This window comes from Balaenoptera ricei, chromosome 13 (genome assembly GCF_028023285.1).
Source record: "Balaenoptera ricei isolate mBalRic1 chromosome 13, mBalRic1.hap2, whole genome shotgun sequence".
In the NCBI taxonomy this organism is placed as follows: domain Eukaryota; kingdom Metazoa; phylum Chordata; class Mammalia; order Artiodactyla; family Balaenopteridae; genus Balaenoptera; species Balaenoptera ricei.
In genome coordinates this window covers 50,601,128-50,627,327 of record NC_082651.1, presented here as the reverse complement: position 1 = coordinate 50,627,327, position 26,200 = coordinate 50,601,128, and the positions used below count along the sequence as shown (strand labels likewise).

At 35.0% G+C, this 26,200-nt stretch overlaps 1 protein-coding gene across 7 annotated transcripts in view; it reads right to left on the bottom strand.

Moving 5' to 3' along the window:
- The window catches only part of USP34 (ubiquitin specific peptidase 34), a 236,701-nt gene that overhangs the window by 170,687 nt on the left and 39,814 nt on the right, over window positions 1-26,200 (bottom strand). For all 7 annotated transcript variants that reach the window (XM_059943258.1, XM_059943263.1, XM_059943264.1 and 4 more), the window contains exons 2-5: window positions 24,596-24,683; window positions 14,847-15,267; window positions 9,632-9,682; window positions 9,317-9,466 (exon numbers count right to left, since the gene is read on the bottom strand). In XM_059943258.1, the coding sequence (XP_059799241.1) occupies window positions 9,317-9,466; window positions 9,632-9,682; window positions 14,847-15,267; window positions 24,596-24,683 (710 nt within the window). The remainder of the gene's footprint in view (window positions 1-9,316; window positions 9,467-9,631; window positions 9,683-14,846; window positions 15,268-24,595; window positions 24,684-26,200) is intronic.

Here is a 26,200-nt window from a genome sequence, read left to right as displayed (position 1 = left end):
ATGTGGGATCTTCCCAGACCAGGGCTCGAACCCGTGTCCCCTGCATTGGCAGGCAGATTCTCAACCACTGTGCCACCAGGGAAGCCCTAAGTTAATTTTTTAATAAATCATCCTTCCTTCTAAAAAATATCAAATTACCTGATATCTGGTCACTTCAATATCCATCTAAGACAAATATATTTTATAGAGTCAAACACTGATCACAATATCAACAACTATTTGCTTAATTAAACTCTTACTGTAAGTATCCCAATCTAAGTTATAATGGAAGTTATAATAATCCGTTCACTTAATTTTTTCTGCATAATATTCCAGCCCATTTCTAAATCTAATGTGCTTATATTAGTTTTATTCTTATAAATCGTGGTTTAAATATCATATAAGAAAAAAATCCTAAGCAAATCATCAAACAAGAAACTACAATACTAAGCCTTAACACATGCAAGTAATACAAACTGAAAACAAATTTGTAAATACAGACTGCATGGCTTCACTTTAATCTAATGAAACATAAGTCCTATAGCAAATACAATACTAACAGTGAAATGCTAAAACTCTTCCCTCTGAGACTAGGAACAAGACAAGAATATCTTTAATTCAACTTAGACTGAAGGTCCTAGACAGTGCAACAGACAAGAAACTGAATAAAAGGCATAAGACTAAAACGGAAGAATTAAAATCAATATTACTCTGAGATGATGTGATTATGTAAGTAAGAAATCCAAAATAATTTTCAGATAAACCTTTTTGGAATTAACTAGTTTAGCAAGATTGCTGCTTAGAAAGTTAATATAAGTAATGAATTAATATACACACATATATATACATACATACACACACATACTATATTACATATATATAATACATATATACAATCTTACATACCAGAAAAAAATAAAAATTTCAAAAATATTCTCTTTACAACAGCATCAAAAAATATCATGTGCCTAGAAATTGTCTAACAAAGATATATAACATCTCCACATAAATACAGAAAATTATGAGACAAATCTTAAAGCATGTAAATAAAAACACATTTACCATATTTATACATTAGAAGACTCAATATTGCAGAGATGACAGTTCTCCGCAAACTGATCTACAGATTCAATGCAACCCAAAAAGGTTTATACGTGGAACTTCAGGCACTGATTCCAAATGCAAAAGTCCAAGAAGAGACAAAACACTCTTTAAGAATGACAGGGAGTAGAGATATAATGCATGGTGACTATACTTAATAAAACTGTTTTGCGGGCTTCCCTGGTGGCGCAGTGGTTGAGAGTCTGCCTGCCAATGCGGGGGACACGGGTTCGGGCCCTGGTCTGGGAGGATCCCACATGCCGCGGAGCAACTAGGCCCGTGAGCCACAACTACCGAGCCTGCGCATCTGGAGCTTGTGCTCCGCAACAAGAGACGCCACGACAGTGAGAGGCCTGCGCACCGCGATGAAGAGTGGCCCCCGCTTGCCGCAACTAGAGAAAGCCCTCGCACAGAAACGAAGACCCAACACAGGCAAAAATAAATAAATTAATTAATTAATTAATTAAAAAGAAAATAGTATGCTTTTTAAAAAAAAACTGTTTTGCATATTTGAAAGTGCTAATAGTTCTTAAAAGTTCTCATAAAAAAACTATTTGTTAACTATGAATGGTGTCAGACGTTAACTAGACTTCCTGTGGTAATCATTTTGTAACATATACAAATATTGAATCATCTGAAACTAATATTATCTGTCAGTTACACCTTAATAAATTTTTTTAAAAAATGACGGGGAGATAGAACTTGCTTTACCAGATAGCAAGACTTCTTATAAAGCAGCAGAAATTAGGACGGTATGCAAAACAGCACAAGACTAATCAAATAGACTAATGGAATATACTAGAAATCCCAGACCCATGCACAAGAAGACACATAAAGATACCTTATTTATGACAAAATAATACTTCAGAACAAATAGGAAAGGACTGTCTTTGCTATAGTGATAGGTCCAGCTTCTGTCTATATAGAAAAGAAAATGAATCCTGATCCCTCACACACCACACACAAAAGTCAATTCCAACTGAACTATAGATAAAAATGTGAAAGTAACGTAATAAAAATTGCAGAACATAGAAAAATATCTTCATAAGAAAGATTTTTTTATCCATTAATGAAAACATTAACCATAAAGAAAAAAATTTATTATAAATTATACACCATTAAGTTTGGTTAGAAAATAACTCTTAATGAAATCAAAACGACACCTCACACCAGTCAGAATAGCCATCATCAAAAAGTCCAGAAATAATAAATGCTAGAGAGGGTTTGGAGAAAAGAGAACCCTCCTACACTATTGGTGGGAACGTAAATTGGTGAAGCCCTATAGAAAACAGTCTGGAGATTCCTTTAAAAACTAAAAATAGAGTTACCATATGATCCACTCCTGGGCATATATTCTGAAAAGACAAAAACTCTAATTCAAAAAGGTACATGCACCCCCCAATGTTCACAGCAGCAATATTCACAATAGCCAAGACATAAAAGCAACCTAAATGTCCATCGACAGATGAATGGATAAAGAAGACGTGGTATACATACACAATAGAATATTACCTAGCCATTAAAAAAAAAAAAAGAAATCCTTCCATTTGCAGCAACGTGGATGGACCTAAAGATTTGCATATTAAGTAAAGTAAGTTAGGCAGAGAAAGACAAATTCTATCAGGTATCATTTATACATGGCATCTAAAAAAAATAATACAAAAAAAAAAAAAAAAAAAAAAAAATAATACAAATCAACCTCTGTACAAAACAGGAAACAAACTTACGGTTACCAAAGGGGAAGGGGGAGAGGGAAGGATAAACTGGGAGTATGGTATTAATAGATACACACTACTACATATAAACAACAAGGATTTACTGTATAGCACATGGAACTATATTCAGTATCTTGTACTAACCTATAATGAAAAAGAATCTGAAGCTGTACACCTGAAACTAACACAGTACTGTAAATCAACTATAGTTAAATTAAAAATAATAACTCTTGGGCTTCCCTGGTGGTGCAGTGGTTAAGAATCTGCCTGCCAAGGCAGGGGACACAGGTTCGGGCCCTGGTCTGGGAAGATCCCACATGCTGCGGAGTGGCTAAGCCCATGCGCCACAACTACTGAGCCTGCGCTCTAGAGCCCGCGAGCCACAACTACTGAGCCCACGCGCCTAGAGCCCGTGCTCCGCAACAAGAGAAGCCACCGCAATGAGAAGCCCGCACGCCGCAACGAAGAGTAGCGCCCGCTCGGCACGAAAGCCTGCACACAGCAATGAAGACCCAACACAAGCAAAAATAAATAAATAAATAAATTTATAAAAATAATAACTCTTAAAAGACACAAGAGAATGAAAAGCAAAACCAGAGTTGAAGAAGATATTAGCAATACATAAATGTCAGGCAAAAGACTTGTATCCAAAACATATAAGGAATCTCCACACATTTGTAAGGAAAAGGCAAACAATTTGATTTTTAAAACGGATTAAAAAAACTTGAACTGACACTTCTCGAAAAATATTGAAATGGCTAATATGCCCATGCAATGGTGCTCAATCTCTTTAGTCATTTAAAAACACAAAAGTAGACCACAATGAGATACTACTATTAGTTCATCAGGAATCTCTAAGAGTTAGAATACTACGTGTTTGCAAGGATATGGAGCAATGGGAACTCTCATTCTTGGTAAGAGTGTAAATTAATACAATCACTTCAGAAAATCTTAGCATTAATGTGTAAAACTGAATATATGTATACCCTGTGATAAAGAAATTCCACTACTAGATATATATGAAAATACAATGCATGCACATATGCACCAAAAGACATGTAAGAGAATGCTGACACCACATTAATTGTAATAACCTAAACGTCCATCACCAGTAAAATAGATCAATGTTGGTATATTTTTAAAGGAGTATTATACAACAATCAAAATGAGCAACTCGAACTACATGCAATATAAATCTCAATGTTAAACAAAAGTAGCCACACATGAAAGAATGCATTTTATGTGATTCCACTTATACGGTTAGCAAGAGACAAAACTAAATCATAGTATTTAGGGATATAAGCTTAAGTAAAACAAAGAAAAGCAAGAAATAAAAATATGAATTGCGTTCACCTTTAAGGGCAAAGAGATGGGATAGTGACTTAGAGGAATCATAAAGGAGGCTTCTGGGGAGTTGACAATGAGTTGTTTCTTGACATGGGTAGTGGTTAAATGGGATATTCACTTCAATAAGTCACTGAGCCATATCTTATCGTTCTGTTCACTTTTCTATATGTTTATTTCAAATTTTTTTAAAAGGTTAACAGATTCAATTATATATAAGATACATTAGAGAGGACGAAAATGAAAATAGGTACAGTGATACCTTTTATTTGGGGATAAACAAATATGCCAACGAACAAAAATTTAAATAAAAATGACAAGGGAAAAAATGTCAACATTGGAAAGAAATTTTTAATAGAAAGAAGAGCTACCATTTACTGAACCCTTAATATTTCCATTCTGATAGATGAAAAAAGTGAGGCTTATAGACATAATGTAATCAAAATTAGATAGTACATCAATAAAAAATTTTTAAATAAAACAAACAAAAACACACAAAAAAATTAGATAGTACATAACAGAACTACAATACAAGCCCAAGATTATTTCTCTGTAAAATCTACATTCTTTAATACTACTATGAGGCATAACATTACAAGAATCAAATTCCATATGCTATTAATCATATAGGTCCTTTTTCTTTCCTTACTGTAAGTTTTGAGCTTCCCCATCTTGGTGATAACAAAGCTCTAGTAGCCCTTCTAAGTACATGTTAAAAATCTCAGGAATAGGAAAAAATATTGTCTGATCCCCTTATAACTGCATAAATGCAGGCAGTATTCTGCATCACAAAGCTAGTTTTAACAAAATGACAAAATGAAAACTTCACTGAACTGTCAACAAACTCTCCTGATTAGTGTGAAAATATATGAAAATGTATAATCCCAGGCTAACTTCTGACATTAAATAGTCCTTGTTAGTGTTTTTTGTAAAGTAGTCTTAGGAAACTGACAGTTCAGAAATTGTTATTGTGTCTTCTGATGTGTTACTACAAGTTTGCATCTCTGATAACATCTCTTAGGTAATAATTTGTCATATCTGTTTTGTAAAGCATATATTCATGAGGTTTATTAAGGCTCATTTGTACTTTTCCATTCATATTAATAAAATAAATCCCATGACTCTTAAATTCTTTATGGAAAGTCCTTAGGCTTTGTTATTTTGTAATTAATAAAAGGTGTCATGTCTGAGATGACTAACTCAGGCATCTTTGCTGAGGGCTGAGGCAGGATACACACTATGAGCTATAACTCACCATGCATCTCAGTGGGGAAACTTCTATGAGGACTCTACATTCTACTTCTCTAAGCTGTGCTAAATATTGGTTAACTGCTTTTGCTGAAAATCTAAAGGCCAATACAAAATAAGACAACTACATATATAAAGATTTTGTTGTTTTTTTCCCTGAGGCTGCAGTCATTATTACTAAGAATAGATCCTTATAAGAGTGGAGTAGTACTTGTGCAAAATTGAGAACTCTCCTAACAGTCAGTGTTATTTTAGAAATGCTAAAGCAAACTTTTGAGACTGAAATAAATGTATGGGCCTAAGCGTATTATCAGATTTGAACCTTAACTGATGAAAGTAAGAGTTTTCCTTCTTTGCTGATAACTCAGACTCAGGGCAAAGCGAGTTTTCCTGTGCTGCAAGCTAAGGTTCTAGGAGATAACACCATCTTCCTCATTAAGAGTGAGGGAATGACCCTAGAAAACAAACAGAATGGTTTGGTTCCCAGGAACTGATATAAACATGTTTTCTGGGCTTCCCTGGTGGCGCAGTGGTTGGGAGTCTGCCTGCCGGTGCGGGGGACACGGGTTCGAGCCCTGGTCTGGGAGGATCCCACATGCCGCGGAGCGACTGGGCCCGTGAGCCACAACTGCTGAGCCTGCGCGTCTGGAGCCTGTGCTCTGCAACAAGGGAGGCCGCGACAGTGAGAGGCCCGCGCACTGCGATGGGGAGTGGCCCCCGCTCGCCGCGACTGGAGAGGGCCCTCGCACAGGAACGAGGACCCAACACAGCCATAAATGAATAAAAAAAAAAAAAAAAAAAAACATGTTTTCTTCTGAATGTGTGATTTACTATAATCAAGTGTGGGAGAAACAGGTACTCAATAAGGTCAGGCCTTACCTACCTTACCATAAAAAGAGTTTATGATTCACAGAACTTTTTGCTTTTCAAGAAGAGGATTGCCCTAAAATCCAGTAATTTTTTCACTATTTAAATGTAGGCGTTTTTGTTCCTGTATGAAAGCCCCTGGAAAATCAGAGATTCCCAAATAAGGGACCTTCAGCCTTACCGAAGCTGAAACAACATGGCTAAACAAGCTGCCTATTTCTCAAGAAAAGAAATGAGACATACAGAAACGACCAGGGTTTATAATTTACAATGATCCACTAAAGGAAACTACCCTGCTCTAGATCAATTTGTATGTGACTAGAAAAGTCTGAAATTTACAGGCCTTAAAGTTTCTCAAAATGCAAAAGGATGTCTATTTCAATTGTTTAAAGTGGCTGCTAAGTGTTTTCATATAAACTTCAGGCAGAGTGGTCAAAACTCCAAAAAAAAGGTCAGAAATCATGCCAACACTTATATTGCTTTAAATGTCACCAGTCCCTTAAGAAAAACTCCAAACTCTGAAAAAAATAAAGTACAGGGTCTGCAGACAACTTAATTACAAAAAGAATTGTAATTTAAGCTCTTACTTTGCACCAAAGTATTAACTATATTTAAAAAATTAGAATGAAGAAAGCAAAATCAAAAAATATTTTTTTATGAGGAAAAGATGCTAAATGAGAGTTACCCAATCAAGTTATAAAACCTTTGTTTAAAAAGTACATTATGTAGCCAGGACATGGAAGCAACCTAAGTGTCCATCATCGGATGAATGGCTAAAGAAGATGTGACACATACATACAATGGAATATTACTCAGCCATAAAAAGAAATGAAATGGAGGTATTTGTAGTGAGGTGGATGGAGTTAGAGTTTGTCATACAGAGTGAAATAAGTCAGAAAGAGAAAAACAAATACAGTATGCTAACACATATATACGGAATCTAAGGGGAAAAAAAAAAAGGTCATGAAGAACCTAGTGGCAAGACGGGAATAAAGACACAGACCTACTAGAGAATGGACTTGAGGATATGGGGAGGGGGAGGGGTAAGATGTGACAGGTTGAGAGAGTGGCATGGACATATATACACTACCAAATGTAAAATAGATAGCTAGTGGGAAGCAGCCGCATAGCACAGGGAGATCAGCTCGGTGCTTTGTGACCACCTAGAGGGGTGGGATAGGGAGGGTGGGAGGGAGGGAGACGCAAGAGGGAAGAGATATGGGAACATATGTATATGTATAACTGATTCACTTTGTTATAAAGCAGAAACTAACACACCATTGTAAAGCAATTATACTCCAATAAAGATGTTAAAAAAAAAAAAGTACATTATGTTATACTCTCAGGAAAAAAACAAACATATAGTATCCAAACAATTAATTATTAATTTAAACAGTATGACTAATTTTTAACTTTGGTTTAATGTTCTCAGTTGAGTTACAAGATAAAGTTATGCAAATTGACAACAGCCCACCAATTAGCAGTCACAAAAAGGCTGAAGAGAAAAATGAAACAGAATCCAAACCTTTTTCTTTAGTAAAGGATTACTTTTCAAGAGATAGCAATAAGTTAAAGCCTTTAACGAGGCTTCCATAATAGACTTTTAACAACAAGATTTAGTAAAATTAATTCAAGAAATACATTTTAATTCAGGTAATATTCCTGATTAAGGAAAACTGTTGATAAATTATTTTTTGAACTTTGGATTTCAAACTCAGTTATTTACCCTCTCTAAATTTATGACAGTTTAAAATTAAAATGTCAACACAGGATTTAAGTTCACTCAAAAGTCTGTTTTTTATTCTTTCTCCCAAAGGAAGCCAAACTGAATAAACCTTCCTTTCAAACAAGGTCAATCAGACTAACAGAATCAGGTAAGTGTTAATAATAGCTAAAATAAATAGCAGCACCAGTCACTAAGGGCTTAGTATGTATCAGGTGCTATTAATAAGAGCTTAAAAATCTATCTTAAAACCTCACAACAATCTTTTAAGGCAGATCACCATATTTATCATTCCCATTCTACGAATTAAAAAGTTGAGCCTCAGGTTCAGAATCCAAATGCAATTGTGACTGCAAAGGGTATATTCTTAACCTACCATGCTACACTGCCATTACATGTAGTATGTTCAACCTGTCAGAAACCAAGGAATTTGGGGACTAAAAATGACATTGATACAAATTAATTATTTCAAATAAGGAAACATGGAGTTCCAGATACTCAATAAATTTGAGTAAAGCCGTGTCCTCTCCAGTGTTATTTCTACACTGGAAACGATGAAACAAAGTTATTTTGTTCAGTCTTTTTTCACCCTGTATTTTTATTTTATATACACACTTGAAATATTTCACAGTAGTTATTACTTAAGGTAATTCGGTTAATACAAGAATTCAGGCTTTGGTAAAGTTAGATTTAAGTTTTGCTTCACTATTTTTTAAAATGATGACCAGAATAGAAGATTATTTTAGGTTAAATTTTAAGACACAGGTGGTAAAATGTATTTCTCTCTGCTTCCACACATATTGTGCTTCACAGTAGCTGACATTCACAACATTCGCAAGAATTATCTTCTTTACAAAGGCAAAAAGAAATGTTCGTTCTTCACTTGCAATATACAGGGAAGTCAGACACACTGTAGTAGTGCCCTAGGCTAGGCTAACCATCATTTAAGTAACCAAAAACTTGAAAATTTCCCTGTACAAAATCCCTGGCTCAAGAGGTAGATGGGCTAAATTTACCTAGTTAACTTAAATTCTTCTTATTATTATTTTTTTGGCTGTGCCGTGCAGCTTGCGGGATCTTAGTTCCCCAACCAGGGATTGAACCCAGGCCACAGCACTGAAAGCACCAAGTCCTAACCGCTGATACAAATTCCAATTTTATTATAACAAAGACTTTTTAAAAAAAGATTTCTGTACTCGATTTTTTCAAAGTATAATCAAAAAAACAGGATTGTATATGCAAATCACTCATAACCTGCCTTTTCTGGACATAAAAATTCATTTTATTAAAATACTAGACTTTGATCCCAATATTAAAACCAATTCCAAACAATACTTACATTAGATACAACTGTAATAAATGCATGTGCTATAAGAAATGGCAAAGTTTCAGGAGTTCCATATTCAAAGCAGTCCTTCATGAGAGAAAGGCCATTTTTCCCACAAAACAGACATACATAACGAAGCAAATGCAATGGTACTTCTACATCCTGAAGAAAAAAGAAAATCTATTATTTTAAAACTTATCAGGAACAATTTTTATTTTATTACCAGTACTGGAAAGATACTGGTCAGACATAAACTCAAAAAGACTTACATGAACAAAAAAGTAAAATTTTCCATAAACCTAAGAATGAAAAGAGATAAACACTTACATTCATATCACAGAATGCCCCTAATATGTTGCTTTCTTGGGTTGATATATCCTGATTTAAAAAAAAAAAAAGAAAAAAAGGTAAATACAATTACATCACACTACTACATGACAATCTTTAAAAACTACGATTTTTTAAAGATTGATTTTATAAAAACTCACCAATTGTACAATTGCTTCTCATCATGAACAGCAGTATTCCTAATTGAAGCTAATATGATTCAGTTCTAAAGTATATTTTAACTCTTCTCCAAAGAAATCTTTCTATACTATGTGCTACAAATTATTTTGCCTTCTTAAACAAAAACCTTTCCTTAAATAATTGGGGTAATTTTTGACTTAGTTAAGTGGTTTTGAAACTGTACTCGGGAATTCGCTAGAGGTACTCAAAAGTTCCACAATGTGCTTTCCATACATAAGATTTAAACTACCTAAAAGCATACTCATCCACTGTTGGTGTGAATATAAGCTGGTATGACCTTGTTGGAGGATAATTTGGCAGTTACCTATCAACATTTAAAATGTACCTTCCCTTTGACCCGGCAATTCAACTTCTGGTTATTTATCCTAAACAACTAGTAAAAGTAGTGCTGGAAAATGTATGTATAATGATGCTCACTGAAACTATTTATAACATCTCAAAATTAGAAACAACTTCAATATCCATCAATAGGCTGGTTAAATAAATGGTGACATAACCATCTAGGGTCTTATGCGGCCTTCAAAAATAATAAGGTGAAACGGCATGAGGGATTATCTTTTTGGGATGATGAAAATGTTCTCAAATTGAAATGTGGTAATGGTTGCACGGCTCCATAAATTTATGAAAATAATATATACTTTAAGCAAGTGATTTTTATGGTATGTAAAGTATACCTTTAAAATGCTGTTAAAAATAAGGGGCACCAAAAAAATAAATAAGGTGAATTCCATATGCACAGGCATATAAAGATAATATCCTGTATTTGTTAAAAATAGAATTTATGAAGATGATCTAATTTTCATAAATTTTTAAATGTCTGAAAGTATCTGAACTAATTTCATAACAATTTTTTTTGACGAGAGAATGGAGAAAAAGGAAAGATTCAAGGCCTTTTAAACTCTATATTTTGTATAGTCTATTTTTTTTAGTCATACTGAAAGTGTTACTTTTATAATCAGAAAGTTAGATACTTTCAGCTGAAAAGTTAGCTGCCAAAGGAACCCATTCATTCTTTGCTGTTACCTGTTTTAAATAAAGTTTGACTGCTGAAATAAAGTTTGAAAACAACTGATTGAGAGCATACATAAAACTCTCAGAACATTTCAGAATAATCAAAAACTGTCCTAAGAGAGGTCAAAACACTTGTCAAATTAAGTGCACTAAACTTCCTTAAATGTATTCTCAAGCCTCTACTACCAGGGCCACAGTTAAAGTTTTAAGTTATTCTTAGCAAACCTTTTGTCTTCAAAAAATCCAGAATATAAGAACTCCTACGGTATTACTAAATACGATTCATGGACCAGATGAACCATGCTGAAATATCAAACTGGAGTCAAGATTTCTAGTGCCTAACATGGACACAGCTAGAAATTCTCCTAACAGAATTCTATTTTGAGGTGCAAAATGTTACTCATGGACTTGGTTATATCTATTTTAGCTACTCAGAAGATCTGTTTTACCATTTCATATTTCTACTCTGGATACATGAAGCCGCTACCCTAAGGTGTTATTACAATCTCATTTTAAGTAGTATGTAAAGAGTTAACATAGATCTGTTGGTAACAATACTAGGAGCAACACTAGGAAGTCTTGCTAAAAGCTGAATCTTCTCTCAAAAGCTCTCATTATAGAAGATCCCTGAAAAGGTGTTAAGAAACCTATCAAGAATTTTTTAAGTTTTTGTTTTTTCCCCCAAAACCTCACATTTATTACATAAGATGATGGCACTCTCTTTCTAGAGCTAAACAGAGGAATATGCCTATTACTTTAAAAGATACTTTAAAACAAAGAGAAATAAATGAGTAACTAGAAGGTAATTCTATACCTAATTAAGCAAATGCTGCTGTATGATCTAACCACAAAGAATTGAAGGCTAGAGGATTAGGAATAAAATATTTGCATAAAAAGAAGTCACTGATGTTGGAATTAGATAGTAGTGATGGTTACTTATTAAAGTGTATACTTTAAGAGTAAATTTAAAACATTTAATTTTTTTTTAAAAAAAGGGTGAATTAAAAGTCAGTAGAAAGTGGCAAGAAAATAAATCAGCCTAGATTCAAAAACTTGGACAATATATGTATTTAATCTGCCAGAGCATATTATATCTACCTTTAACAGAAGGGCAATGATCTCTCTTCTCTCTACAATTTTTATACTCATCTCGCTCTAAGAAAAATACTTAACACTAGAGCAATACCTCATTTGATAGAATTACCTATATTATTCAGAATTAGGAAAAGAATGCCACTGGCCTCCACAAAACTTTTAATGTGAATTAATATTATTTATTTTAAATTACTACATCTTTAAAAATATTTTCAACTTCAATAGGAGGGAAAGAAGGATGGAGGGAGGAAGGGAGGAGGAGGAGAGGCTTCAAGTTCCCATCTTATTCACTATTGGCAAGGGATTACAATAGTTAGTGATTAGTCTGAAACATTTGAGAAACAATGCAGTAGAATTAAGACCTGAATTCTAGAACTCTCTCAGCAATATGCTATGCAAATGTGATCAAAACTTTTAAACTTTGTAAGTCAGTTTCCTCTTACATGAAATAAGGATACTGACTAAGTTTCTAAAGTCACAGGTGTCCTGAATCTTCTCCTAGAGTCTTGGTCAATTTGTGCCTCTTAAAAAAAATAAATAAAACCAAAAATAAAAGGCCTTATCAGGAAAGGATGCATATAACAGTATGAGGGGAAGACTGGATGGCCTACCTCCTTATAAAAAGGTGGAATTAAACATCTCTATAGTAAACTCTATAGCACTGCATAATAAATATTAAGTTTTCTTAAGATATCTGTGTGTATGTATATAGACACATACACATAATTTTATAATATATATGTATGCTACATCAAGGTTCTGATCAGAGACCCTTTGAAACAGCTGGCCCTTAACATATTTAATAACACGGCCAGAGGACAGAAACTAGAAATTTTAGAGTATTTATAACATCTCATTACTAAGATATTAGAAACTTGGGAAACAGCTATTATGAACAGAACATTAAAGAAGCACATATAAATTCTGTATAAGGAGATTAGAATTCTGTATAAGAATACAGAATTCTGTATAAGGAGACTCCTCCTTTATTATATCCAAAAGTGGTTTTTATTAGAATTTTACCTAAAGATTATGAAGCCACTGCTTTCAACCAAGTAGTCACATGGAATGATCCTCAAGAATAGTAATAATGGGGCATTTTATTCCACAAGGAGTGTGACTATGCCTACATTTGGAGATTATCATTTTTGAAAATCATTTTTAAAAAACTGATGAGGAAATTGATTTTGAGAGCAAAATGGCAGATTCAGTATTGCTGTAACTCTATCAAGAGATTTTTAACTGGAAAAAAAATATTTCTAAGACACTCTGCATGAATTTTACATATCTATGACCCTAACCAAACTATTTTTAGCATCTTCCAATTATCAGTTTAAGGCATTAAAAACACATTCGTGTGGTGTTCCTAAGATTAAATTTTGCAGCTTTGCACAAATGGATCCCCTTTTTGTTGAAAAAGGATTCCAAGATGACATTTTTTAGAATGATTAATAAACATCTGATGTCATATAAGAGATTTATTAAAAGGTTTCTACATGGGAAGATAATAGGCTAAGAATTCTAGAAGAAAGAGCACAGTCTGATTTAAAATATTCTTATGGAGAATTCTAATAGGGAAAATACCCACCTCCTGGGCTATGTTTTTAAATAGTCTCAATTCAATGTGAAAATATTTTCAGTAAAGGACAACTTTTTTTCCAGATGAAGAAGGAAGTTTAGAGAAGTCAGAATGGAGGTTATAGAAAAAATAAGCTGGAGAAAATAGCCTTAAAAAAACAAAAAGCATATGGTAGATTTGTTAATGGCCACAACTCTACCCATTCCTGGATGCACGAAAAACAGAATGTACTTAAGTTTAAAATGAAACTTTACCTCTCCTCCTATCCAGAGATGGAGTCTACTTCACACCCCTTTGATCTGAGCTGCCCTTGTGAATTGCTTCAACCAACATGGATGTGGTAAAGTTGATACTGTGTGGTTTCAAAGGCTGGACCTTTATAAGAGGCCTTACAGCTTTCCACTTTTGCCTTCCTGGATCAATGCTAAGACTACCATGTAAGGAAGATAGTCTACCCTAGTACAGAGGCCATGTAGAGAAAAATCCAAGGAGCCCTAAAGAGCAGCCAGCACTATCAGATGTGTGAATGAGACCATCTTGGAGTTTCAAACCCATCCAACTCCCAAAATAAATGCAAGTGCGTAAGTAATGCCATACAAAACCAGCAAAGAAATTGCCCAAGCAATACACAGAATCATGAGAAATAATTAATCACTGTTGTTTTAAGCCATTATTATAATACGTTATCACATAACTGTTTCAATTCCTATCTGTAGAAATAATGCCATTATCTAAATACCTAAGATGGGTTACTGATCTCCTAGAAAGGCTTGTATAAATATCACTAGTGGAGGAGGGAAGGCGGGAAAGGGGGGGGGGGAGGGAGGGAGGGAGGGGAAAAAAATCACTAGTGAAATAAGTAAAGCATTTTGACATACAAAAGAAAATACTATTATTTAAAACTAGTAATTACAGATAATTTGTTAAGCATTTTTTCTTTACAAAAGAAATTCCAAATTCTGTTAACCTATGTTTCTAAGAATGAAATTCAAAACTCTACATGCTTCTTTTTCCTCAGTTACCACTTTTTGAAAGAGTCACAGTAAACAGAGCATAGATCTACATCAGCAAAATGTCTATCACTGACAGTTTAATTTTATGAGTTCAATTTATAAATCTTTCCTTAATAGAACTATGCTGAGCAAATGTTCAACACAAGTTGCTACAGAAATGGTCTGAAGAAATCTGAAATAATTTTTATAACGATAGTGATTTTTACAATTTTTTCCATCAATAATGACTGTCTTCATATTTATTCATACGTGAGAAATTACCAACATAACCATGACTTGGTATTACTTAAAATTCACAATACCTATTTTTACATACCTCTATAGTAGGATGAGTATTATGTTTGTAAGCAGTATATAAGGGAAACTGAATTTGAAAAATTTTTGCCACACATAGTAACAGTTTTTCCTTCTCATCTGTATTCCATAAACTAAAAGGATCAGAGCTCTTTGAAGATTCCTCCTCAGTCAAATTACAAATTCTTGTAGAGTTTGATTTTTTTTCTATTGATTTTTGTCTTTCTGTACTTCCTTCATTACACTCTCTTTCTACATTCAGTGGTTCTTCCACTTGATTACTCTCATCTTGCCACGTGGAATCTATGTTAATAGTAGTACAATGTTTACAAAGCTGGTCCCGGAGCACTTGAACTTGGGCAATCACTAAGTTAATAAGTGCACACACTACTTGGTTAAAAATCTCCAAATGCTTATATTCTTTGAAGCAGCATAGACATTGCCTATAAGAGAAAAAAAAATTTTCAATAAATCAATGCTTCCTAGAGGCAACAATTATATCTTTCTAAAAAGTAATATAAAAAAACAAATACTAAAATATCTTTTGAATAATTTAATTTCCTCCTTCCTGGTAGAGTAGCACTATAATAACTTAAAAAGATAGCATCACACCAAAAACTGGTACTGGTAAAAAGTCACCATATTAGGTCGACAGCTATCATCTTCAGTTTTATGTATGTATTTATCTGTCCCTCTAGACAAAGAAGTATTTAAGAACAAGAATTATGGCTGTATCTTTGCTTCTCTAAGTACTAAGTACTCAATACATGTTTAATAAATATCAGGAAACTGGCTATAATAAAATACCTTATTAGTAAACCTAGCTCATTATTTTACATAAGGGATTTTGTTGTCAACTAATAAAAAGCTACATTTAAAAATAATTTGCTTGGGACTTCCCTGGCAGTCCAGTGGTTAAGACTCCACACTGCCACTGCAGGGGGCACGGGTTCAATCCCTGATTGGGGAACTAAGATCCTGCATGCCATACCACACGGTGCTGCTGATAATAATAATAATAATAATTTGCTTGAAGGCTACTTAGGAGGGACATTCCTATCCTATCTGACAGATCAAAAGTGTTTAAAGAACACACACACAACACACACACACACACACACACACTCTCTCTCTCACTTCAGCTCCAGTAAAAAAACAAAAATAAATAAAAATAATAAGAATCAGTAATTATTACATACAAATCTAGTTCTCTTAGACATGTTCAGTTAGTAGCACAATGCCTGGCATATTGTGGATAATCAAAGGGGTCTGGTGAATCAATAAGTAAATAATACACAGTACCAGGTTACAATGTATCCAATAACAGATGACAAGCAACTATCACTTAAAATTTGCACCTAGTTATATTATCAAAACAAATCAAAACTCTTATTGTACCAAATAGATCACCAACTTCCTGTATGACCATGTAAGAATAACTTCATTTCTCCAGGTGTGGCAGATTTGAAGTATGGCCACAAATTCTTTAATACTACTCTTCCCTTTAAAAGGTGAAGCCCAATTTTCCTCCCCTTGAATGTGGACCGGACTTAATGACTAGCTTCCAATAAATAGATGTGGCAGAAATGACAGTGTATGACATCTGAGACTAGGTTATAAAAGACATTACCACTTCTGCCTTGCTCTCTTTTGGATCACTCACTCTGGGGGAAGCCAGCTATCATGAAAAACACTCAAGGAGGCCATGGCAAGGGCCACATGAGAAAAAACTGAGTCCTCCCACTAACAACCAGCACCAACTTGCCAAACATGGAAGTGAGTCAACTTGGAAATAGATCTTCCAGTCCCACGTAAGGTCATCCAAAGATGACCATAACCTGGCCAAATCTTGACTACAACCTTATAAGAAATCCAAGCCAGAACCAACCAACTAAACCACTCCCAAACTCCTACCCATAAAATGATTGATGATAAATGTTTATAATTGAGATAATAAACATATCTCTGGGGATAACAAATGTTTATTGTTGTTTTAAACATTACTTTTGGAGTACCTTGTTACACAGAAATGCATAAATGATACATCAGGACTATTTTCTCCATGGCAAAATGAAAGGGATTTTATCTCTAAGGCCTCCTCCAGTTTTAAATTCTATAATATCACAATTTCTACAAGAAGAAAAATAAACACATTACTCAGCATTTTTCTGATGAGTAGCTTCTTCCTTTAAGTTTAGGAAAAACCAAGTTCAAAGTGAAGGATCATACATTTGACTATCTTTAGTGAAAATGAAATCTGAGTTTCCCCTCAAAAAACAACCTTGAGGTCAGATTTTGGATTAGGAAAGCCAAAGAGCTAGTCAAATTTACTATAAAAGTGCACTGTCAGGGATGGATCTAGAGATTATCATACTAAGTGAAGTAAGTAAGAAAAAGACAAATATCATATGATAATCACTTATATGTGGAATCTAAAAAAATGATACAAATGAACTTATTTACAAAAGACTCACAGACTTCGAAAACAAATTTATGGTTACCAAAGGGGAAAGGTGGGGGGAGGGATAAATTAGGAGTTTGGGATTAACACATATATACAACTATATATAAAATAGATAGGGACTTCCCTAGTTGTCCAGTGGTTAAGAATCCATCTTCCAATGTAGGGGACACAGGTTTGATCACTGGTCAGGGAACTGAGATCCCACACACCTCAGGGCAACTAAGCCCACGCACCACAGCTACTGAGCCTGTGAGCCACAGCTAGAGAAGCCCACGCACCGCAACAAAAGATCCGGCATGCTGCAACTAAGACCCAACACAGCCAAATAAATAAATAAATAAAATCTTAAAAAAAAAAAATCAACGAGGACCTACTGTATAGCACAGGGAACTCTACTCAATATTCTGTAACAACCTATATGGGAAAAGAATCTGAAAAAAGAAAGGATATGTGTATAAATTAATCACTTTGCTATACACCTAAAACTAACACAATATTGTAAATCAACTATCCTCCAAAATAAAAAAAAATTAAGTTAAAACATAATAACAAAATAAGATAAAATAAAATAAAATTTTAAAATAAAATAAAAATTTTTAAATAAAATAATAATTCACTGTCAGGAAATGGGTATTAAACTGCTTGATAACTGACTAGGAAACTAATCTTAAAAGACAAAAATGAGTGAATTCCCTGGTGGTCCAGTAGTTAGGACTCCATGCTCTCACTGCTGAGGGCCTGGGTTCGATCCCTAGTTGGGGAACAAAAATCCCACAAGCCATGCAGTACTGCCAAAGGCAAAAATGATAAATGAACAAAGTAACAGGTAAACTGGATCTAGGTCTTTACAGACCCAAACATACAACTTCAAGGAGAGTTGAGAATCTAAGTGAAGACGCACATACACACACACACACACACACACACACACACATCGTTAAAATAATTATATATTATGTAAATTACACATTTTATTGTATATTCAATTCTCAGAAGTCTAGGTATTTGAATTCTCAATATAGCATTTCTCTCTATATCCACACCCACAATGCAAGGAGGGGAAATAATTTTTAAAAAAAAAAAAACAACACTTTCAGTTAAGCCCAATCTGATTTTACAAACAAATTTATTTCTTTTCTGTTCTAAATCACACTACAAATAGACTAAAGGAAAAAAAGTCATAGAAGAGATAATAGAAGAAAAGATGACAGCAAGAAATTGTGGATGATAGAAAAGGGAGGAATAGTAAGTGACAGTGTGGAATAAACAAACTTGGAAGGGGTCACAGAAGAACATATCAGCAAAAAGATTCACCCGACAGAACACTGGAAAAGCACACTAAAGAGCTTCAGATACCTCTGAAGGCAGAAATGAAGCATAATAGAAAACAGGACTAAATGAAAGGTACTGTTAAAACCTGCAGGCTCCCATTCCAGATGGCAAGGATACTATTCCTATCTGACCCAGGGAAACAATAAGTTCTTCCTGTACATAAAATGAACAAGATAAATTCAGGAACATCAGATACTGAAGAAGGCAGAGATACAAGAAACTGAAAGTGAGAGAATTAAGTAAAATTATGACTGAATGGTGAACCTCCCCAAGTACCCTTACCTGCCCAACCACCAGATTAATGTACCTCAAGGGGAAAGACTTGGAAAATACGAACAATCTAAGAGAAAAGGCCATTTATCCTATAATAAAGTCTGCTCACCATTTTACCATCATACAGTATAGGCCAACATCTGAGATGCTCCATTCACACAGAACTTGCAATCCATTTTTCACTGGCCCTCTCTTAACCATGAAAGGATAGCCAAGGATAATAAGACTTTCAAGAAAAGCTGCATCACTAAAGGCAGATCAAAGCAAACAGTAAAAAGAAATTTAGAGGAAGAAGATAAAATGCAGGAAGAAAAAAGGTTTTAATTAATTTATATCCTCAGAGACATGAAAGATACTGGATTACTGAAACAAGAACAGAATACTATTAAAAAATGCATTCCAATTACAAAACAGAGCCCTTTAATGTGTACAAATATGCATTATATATAGTTTTTGCATATATATCATTCACAACTTTAAAACCAATTAAAATTACAGCAATTTGTAAAATTCAATAGAAGGTCCAGAGGTAAAACTGGAGAAATATCCCAGAAAGTAGAATAGACAAAGAAAGATAATGGGAAGAAAAAGAAAAACAAACCATCAATCAAAGAGGTACAGTATCTGACTAATAATATTTCCAAGAAGACAGCAGAAAATACAGAGGTGAAGAAAGTATGAAACAAAAAAAAAATTTTCAGAACTGAAAACCCACTAAAACACATACCATCATGAAATTTCTGAAGCCAAGGAGGGATAAAGATCCTAAAAGCTTTCAGGGAGAGTGAAAAGAGTGACAAGAAAAAGCTCAGGAATAAAAACAGCTCATACTTTCTCCTAAATAATATTGGAAGATGAAATACAATGTGGGCTTCCCTGGTGGCGCAGTGGTTGAGAATCCGCCTGCCAATGCAGGGGACATGGGTTCGAGCCCTGGTCTGGGAAGATCCCACATGCCGCGGAGCAACTGGGCCTGTGAGCCACAACTACTGAGCCTGCGCGTCTGGAGCCTGTGCTCCGCAACAAGAGAGGCCGCGATAGTGAGAGGCCCGCGCACCACGATGAAGAGTGGCCCCCGCTTGCCACAACTAGAGGAAGCCCTCGCACAGAAACGAAGACCCAACACAGACAAATAAATAAATAAATAAATAACAATTAAAGGTGCTAATAATTAAAAAAAAAAAAAACAATGGAATAACACTTTCAAAATTCTGAGAGGAAATAATTTTCTATCTACAATTCTGTATCCAACAAAAGTTATCAATAAAAGTAATGGTAGAAGAGACATTCTTTTAGGCCGGAAAGGTCTAAAAACCATTTGTCTCCCATGTACCTTTTCTCAGAAAAGATGTCATCCTAACAAAACAAAGAAGTAAACCAATAAAGATGGCATAGAATCCAGTCAACTGGAGATCCAATATAATAGAAAAGCAAAAGAATTTCAAGGATGATCTGAAGAGAATATAGCTGTTTCAGTAACACTACTGAGAAATCAATACAGATTGGAGTAGGAAGATAAAAGCCAAAGGAGATGGAGGGAAGGTAAGAAAATAACAGATCACCTAATGATGTATAAAAATGTAAAAACTAGTACTAAGAAGGGCTGGAGAGTTTGGGAAAAATTAGTGATCCACACCTAGAAAATTAATCAAATGAAGAACAAGACATTAAACTCTATGAAACAAAGAATGAAAACAAAAGAAAAACAATTTATATCTTATAAAATATAAAATGAACCACAGAACCTTTTTTGGCTAATAACTGAGCAATTATTTTTGTTCTTAGAACTACCTCAAGAACTGATGTAACTATATTGAGAGGACGGGGAAGGGTAAATGGGTGAAATCTTTATATATCACAAAAGGAAGTTCACAGATTATACCTAAAATTGACAGATAAAGCAACAGCAATATAATATTATTATTTCAGAACATAAAAGTTAATATCAAAACCAACATCTCAAAAAAGTTGAAAACAGAAATGGGGCTGAGGAGATAGGGGACAATGGACTTTTTATATTATAGGCCCTTTCCTACCATTTTATTTTTTAAACTCTGTACATACTGTATTTGTACACCAATATCATACATTACCTTTCACTATCTGAGCTTATCCTATTTTCTTCTCAGTCCTTCCCGTTATTACCCGCCTGATAAGACTTTATTACCTAAGTAGAGTTACATGCTGCCTATATGAGTGGAATACGCTTACATTTAAGAACACACAATGAGGGGCTTCCCTGGTGGTGCAGTGGTTAAGAATCCACCTGCCAGTGCAGGGGACACAGGTTCAAGCCCTGGTCCGGGAAGATCCCACATGCCGCGGAGCAACTAAGCCCATGCGTCACCACTACTGAGCCTGCGCTCTAGAGCCCGTGAGCCACAACTACTGAGCCTGCGCTCTAGAGCCCACAAGCCACAACTACTGAGCCTGCGCTCTAGAGCCTGTGAGCGACAACTACTGAAGCCCATGCACCTAGAGCCCGTGCTCTGCAACAGGAGAAGCCACCGCAATGAGAAGCCTGCGCACCACAGCAAAGAGTAGCCCCCGCTCTCCACAACTAGAGAGAAGCCCGTGCGCAGCAACGAAGACCCAACGCAGCCAAAAATAAATAAAATTAAATTAATTTATTAAAAAAAAAAAAAAAAGGGCTTCCCTGGTGGTGCAGTGGTTGAGAATCCGCCTGCCAATGCAGGGGACATGGGTTCGAGCCCTGGTCTGGGAAGATCCCACATGCCGCGGAGCAACTGGGCCCGTGAGCCACAACTACTGAGCCTGCGCGTCTGGAGCCTGTGCTCCGCAACAAGAGAGGCCGCGATAGTGAGAGGCCCGCGCACCACGATGAAGAGTGGCCCCCGCTTGCCACAACTAGAGAAAGCCCTCACACAGAAACGAAGACCCAACACAGCCAAAAATAAATAAATAAATAAACTTAAAAACAAAAAACAAAAAAACAAACAAAAAAAGAACACACAATGATAAAAATTTCTAAATGACTAACAAAATATGTAGCTTCAATTAATTAAAATACTAACATTCATGAGGAAGCTACATGTCAAAATTAAATTATTTTAACCTGGATTCCATAATTCCATCTAACAAATCTGCCAATGGAGCTAACATTTTCCTGGCCTGGTACTGCTGAACACATGAAAGGACAGTTCATCTACAGTATCCAAACTTAATGAAAGTTTTTTTATTTATGAGCTAATTTCTGAAAAACACTACTTTGAATAGTGGTCAATATCAACATCCCACTGGTCAAATTTCTTAATTCCAAAATAAAAAGTAGACCCTTAAAGAGTGGAGAACGTACATTAACCTGTTCAAAAGCAATAGTGTCTAAAACTGTTACAAAAAATAAAGTTTAACAAAACAATAAAAATAAGCAATAGCCTCAAACTTTAAGTACAAATGACAGGTGTGAAAGGTGTAATTTTTAGCCTGAAAATACAAAGATCTGACAGAACCTCTGCCTAGCTAGCACCCAGAATTATTTCAGGGGAGAAATCCTGAAATAAAGGTAAAAAGTAGACAGGTAGAAGACAACGAGGAACCTTGAATGCCTACTAAGGCATCTGCAAGATATAAAACATAAGCCTGTTTTGTAATAGGCTTTAAACAAGTCAAACAAAAACCAGCAACAATTCCAACAAGAAGGATTTTGCCTTGTGGTATCAATGCCTTCATCATACATGACATTCCTTTCAGAGCCATGTATGCTCTTTTCCAAATTTATATTCTTTAATTTATTCTCCTAATGTTCTCTCTCCATTCTCTGAATTCATTTTCCTCCCATTTCATTCCAATTTTCCATTCCAATATTAATAAAATAAAATAATGATTATCTGTTAAAGTGACATAGATAACTCCCTGAATCTTACGAACAAAGAAGTGGCAGCTATATTACTGTGATGCAGCAATTATTAATAAAAATGATGACATAATATTTGATGACATATACTGATCATAGTTCACATGAAAAAAAATCAGATTATAAAGCATACAAGTTATATAATCTCATTTTTATAAAATTTTAAACTGTACTGTTCCCAATCTCATACCAAGGTTATACCAAAAAAAAGTTACCAGTTGTTACTCTGGGTGATGGCATATTTTTTTTTTAAAACTTTGATTTTCTGTATTTTCTAAAAGACTTTCACAATGAGTATATCATTTAAATAGAATGAAAATTATAAAATATTAAAGCCTTTGAAATTTCTATAAATATTAAATTCTTAACAGTGTTTTTTAAGTGAACATTCTCCTTCAGCTATATTCTGTTCAACCAACATATTAGAAAAAATGATTCTCGATTATTGATATCTTTTGAAAGTTATCACTTTTCTCCCAGAAAACCTACAAAGAACATTTTGTATGAGATGTCATGGATCCGATCCATTCGTGCACTAAGGTACATTTATGGACCTTCCATGGTCATGGGCCACCAAGTTAAGAATTTCTTTTGTAAACTAACTGTGCTTTATTAGTAGCTTTTTATCCCCTACAAGAACCACAATCTTAATCTGGGCAACAGTATTTTTTGGTGCCCTAGAGAGAAACAGGATAGGGGGAGGGCAGAGCAAGGAAACAGGCAAAAAATTTTTACTCTAAAGCACTGCAATCCAACTGTATATTTTATTGTCACTTCTCTCTTCTATCAGCATGAACAATTAAGAGTGTAACATTCTACCTTCTGGTACTTTTTACTATCAGCTAAAAACTGTTAATACTTACTAACATGTGAATAGAATTATAAATATTACACACTATTTTCCAATTTGACTTTTCATGCCTTAGTTTATGTACCCTTCAATATATATTTCATTTTCTAAAATAAGTTTCAACAATTTTAATTAAAATAGGTATTTATTAAGTTCTTTTGTCAGATACCATGTTAAGTATTTTGTTTCTTCACAACCTCTTGAAGATAGTAGTAGCTTTATTATTACTCATTTCACAAATGAGGAAGTAAGAGTAAGTTAACTAATTTGTCATAATCACCTAGTACACAGGTGATGAAGCAGGACTGGAAGCCACATCTATCTGGCTCCAAGGCCATACTCTTAATCACTATATTCTGGAACAGCATGATATAAAGGCAGAGAGTCTCTACATCTTTTGATATTCTAATGAAACCTACAAATTACTGCCTAAAATTGTACATATCAAAATTTCACTTATGGGCTTCTCTGGTGGCTCAGTGGTTAAGAATCCGCCTGCCAATGCAGGGGACATGGGTTCAAGCCCTGGTCTGGGAAGATCCTACATGCCGCCAAGCAACTAAGCCCATGCACCACAACTACTGAGCCTGTGCTCTAGAACCCACGAGCCACAACTACTGAGCCCGCATGCCTAGAGCCCATGCTCCGCAACAAGAGAAGCCACCGCGATGAGAAGCCTGTGCACGGCAACGAAAAGTAGCCCCCACTCGCCACAACTAGAGAAAACCCGCGTGTAGCAACGAAGACCCAAAGGAGCCAAAAATAAATAAATAAAAAATAAAATAAAATACAACTGGGAATTCTCCGGCGGTCCAGTGGTTAGGACTCCATGCTTTCACTGCAGGGGACACGGGTTCCTACCCTGGTCAAGGAACTAAGATCCCACAAGCTGTGTGGCACGGCCAAAAACAAAAAATAAAAATATGAAACAAAATACAACTGACAAAGTTACTCTTCAAAATACATAAAGATGCATACCTCTGTGTCCAGGAATTGATATAAGCAAATATTTTGAGAGTATGTTCCTTTCTGAGCTGCAGTCCATCACCACCTTCTATATCGGATACTGAAAGAAAATAGAAAAAGTACCTTTTAAATTATGAATAAATAATGCCAAACCAATATTAAAGCCAATAGGGACTTCCCTGGTGGTCCAATGGTTAAGACTCCACGCTTCCACTGCAGGAGGCATGGGTTCAATCCCCAGCCGGGGAACTAAGATCCCCATGTGCCACACGGCACAGCCAAAACAAAAACAAAAAAAGCCAACACTTAAAAAAAAAGCTAGATTTACAAATACAAATATTTCCAATAATTTTTTTTTTTTTGCTTTCACTAAAGAAAATAAATCTTGGTTAATTATTGACCAATTTGATGCTAACTTTGTCTCAGAGAGACTCAGGAATTAGAAACACTGAGTACTTCTAAAAGAAGGAATACAAGTGGGGCTAAAAAATATTAAAGTCTTATTAAGAAGCAGTTAGACAAACCCTCATCCCCCTTCCCTGCCCCCCTCACCTCCCCCAACACACACACACACACACACACACACACACACACACACACACGACCTCTAAAAGACTATGTTTCCTCTCTGGAGATGTTGAACCAGAGAGAGCTGGGTTTTGCACAATCAGGTAGCTGAAAGCCAGGAGGTATCATACTGAAAACATTTACTCTCTCTGTACAGGCATTTCCTACTGTGTCACGTAAGCACTGCTGAGAAGCCTCATGTGATATAAAATCTTGCAATAAAGAAAATGAGACTAACAATAAAACATTAGAAGCAGACTACTCAAAACCTATGCAACTTTATAACCAGAACACTGACAAAACCAGTAACTAGTCTGATTTAAAATTTAAAAAAATACTAGCACAGTTAAATCTCTATTGGTATCTGCACTAACCATTGTCAATCAATCTTCTGCAACTTTAAACCATAAGGTTCATGCTTCATCTTTTGATATGAAGGTGCCTGAGGGCATTCAATTCTAATAAAGGTCATTTCCAAAAAAAAATTAAAGATCAAATATAACCATTCTCATGGCTCCATCATTTTAATGACTTGGCACCTACTTCCTTCTCCACCCAGCTCTACAAAGCAGAAAACACAGGGGTCCTTGAAGGCAATAAACCAATCACTGTATGCACAAGAAGGCATTTTTGAGGAATGTCAGCTTTGTTACTGTTTTCTCATATACCAGTAGGGTCTTCTCTTTAATCACAAGAAAGCTTGCATGATCACTATAAAACATTAATGTGATGGGGGAAATCCCATATGAACCATTAAGATGTTCCATCATATTAATATCATCCCTCTATTTACCAACTGCGTATAGCTTAATTTTCGTTTTAAAAAAAAACTCACCTTGTTCTAGATCAGACTATATATTCAATGTTGAGACTTACGGCACTCTTCCCCTACTCAGCTCCAGAAATGCTTGAAGTCCAAGTAGGAGGTTGGAAGATTTCTCTCTGATAATACTGACTAGACCAAGGCGGGTAAAAAAATTCTCTTGGCAGAGAAGGAAAAATCACAGGGCAAGAGTATATGCCAAACAAATGGGTAACAAGGTAAACAGC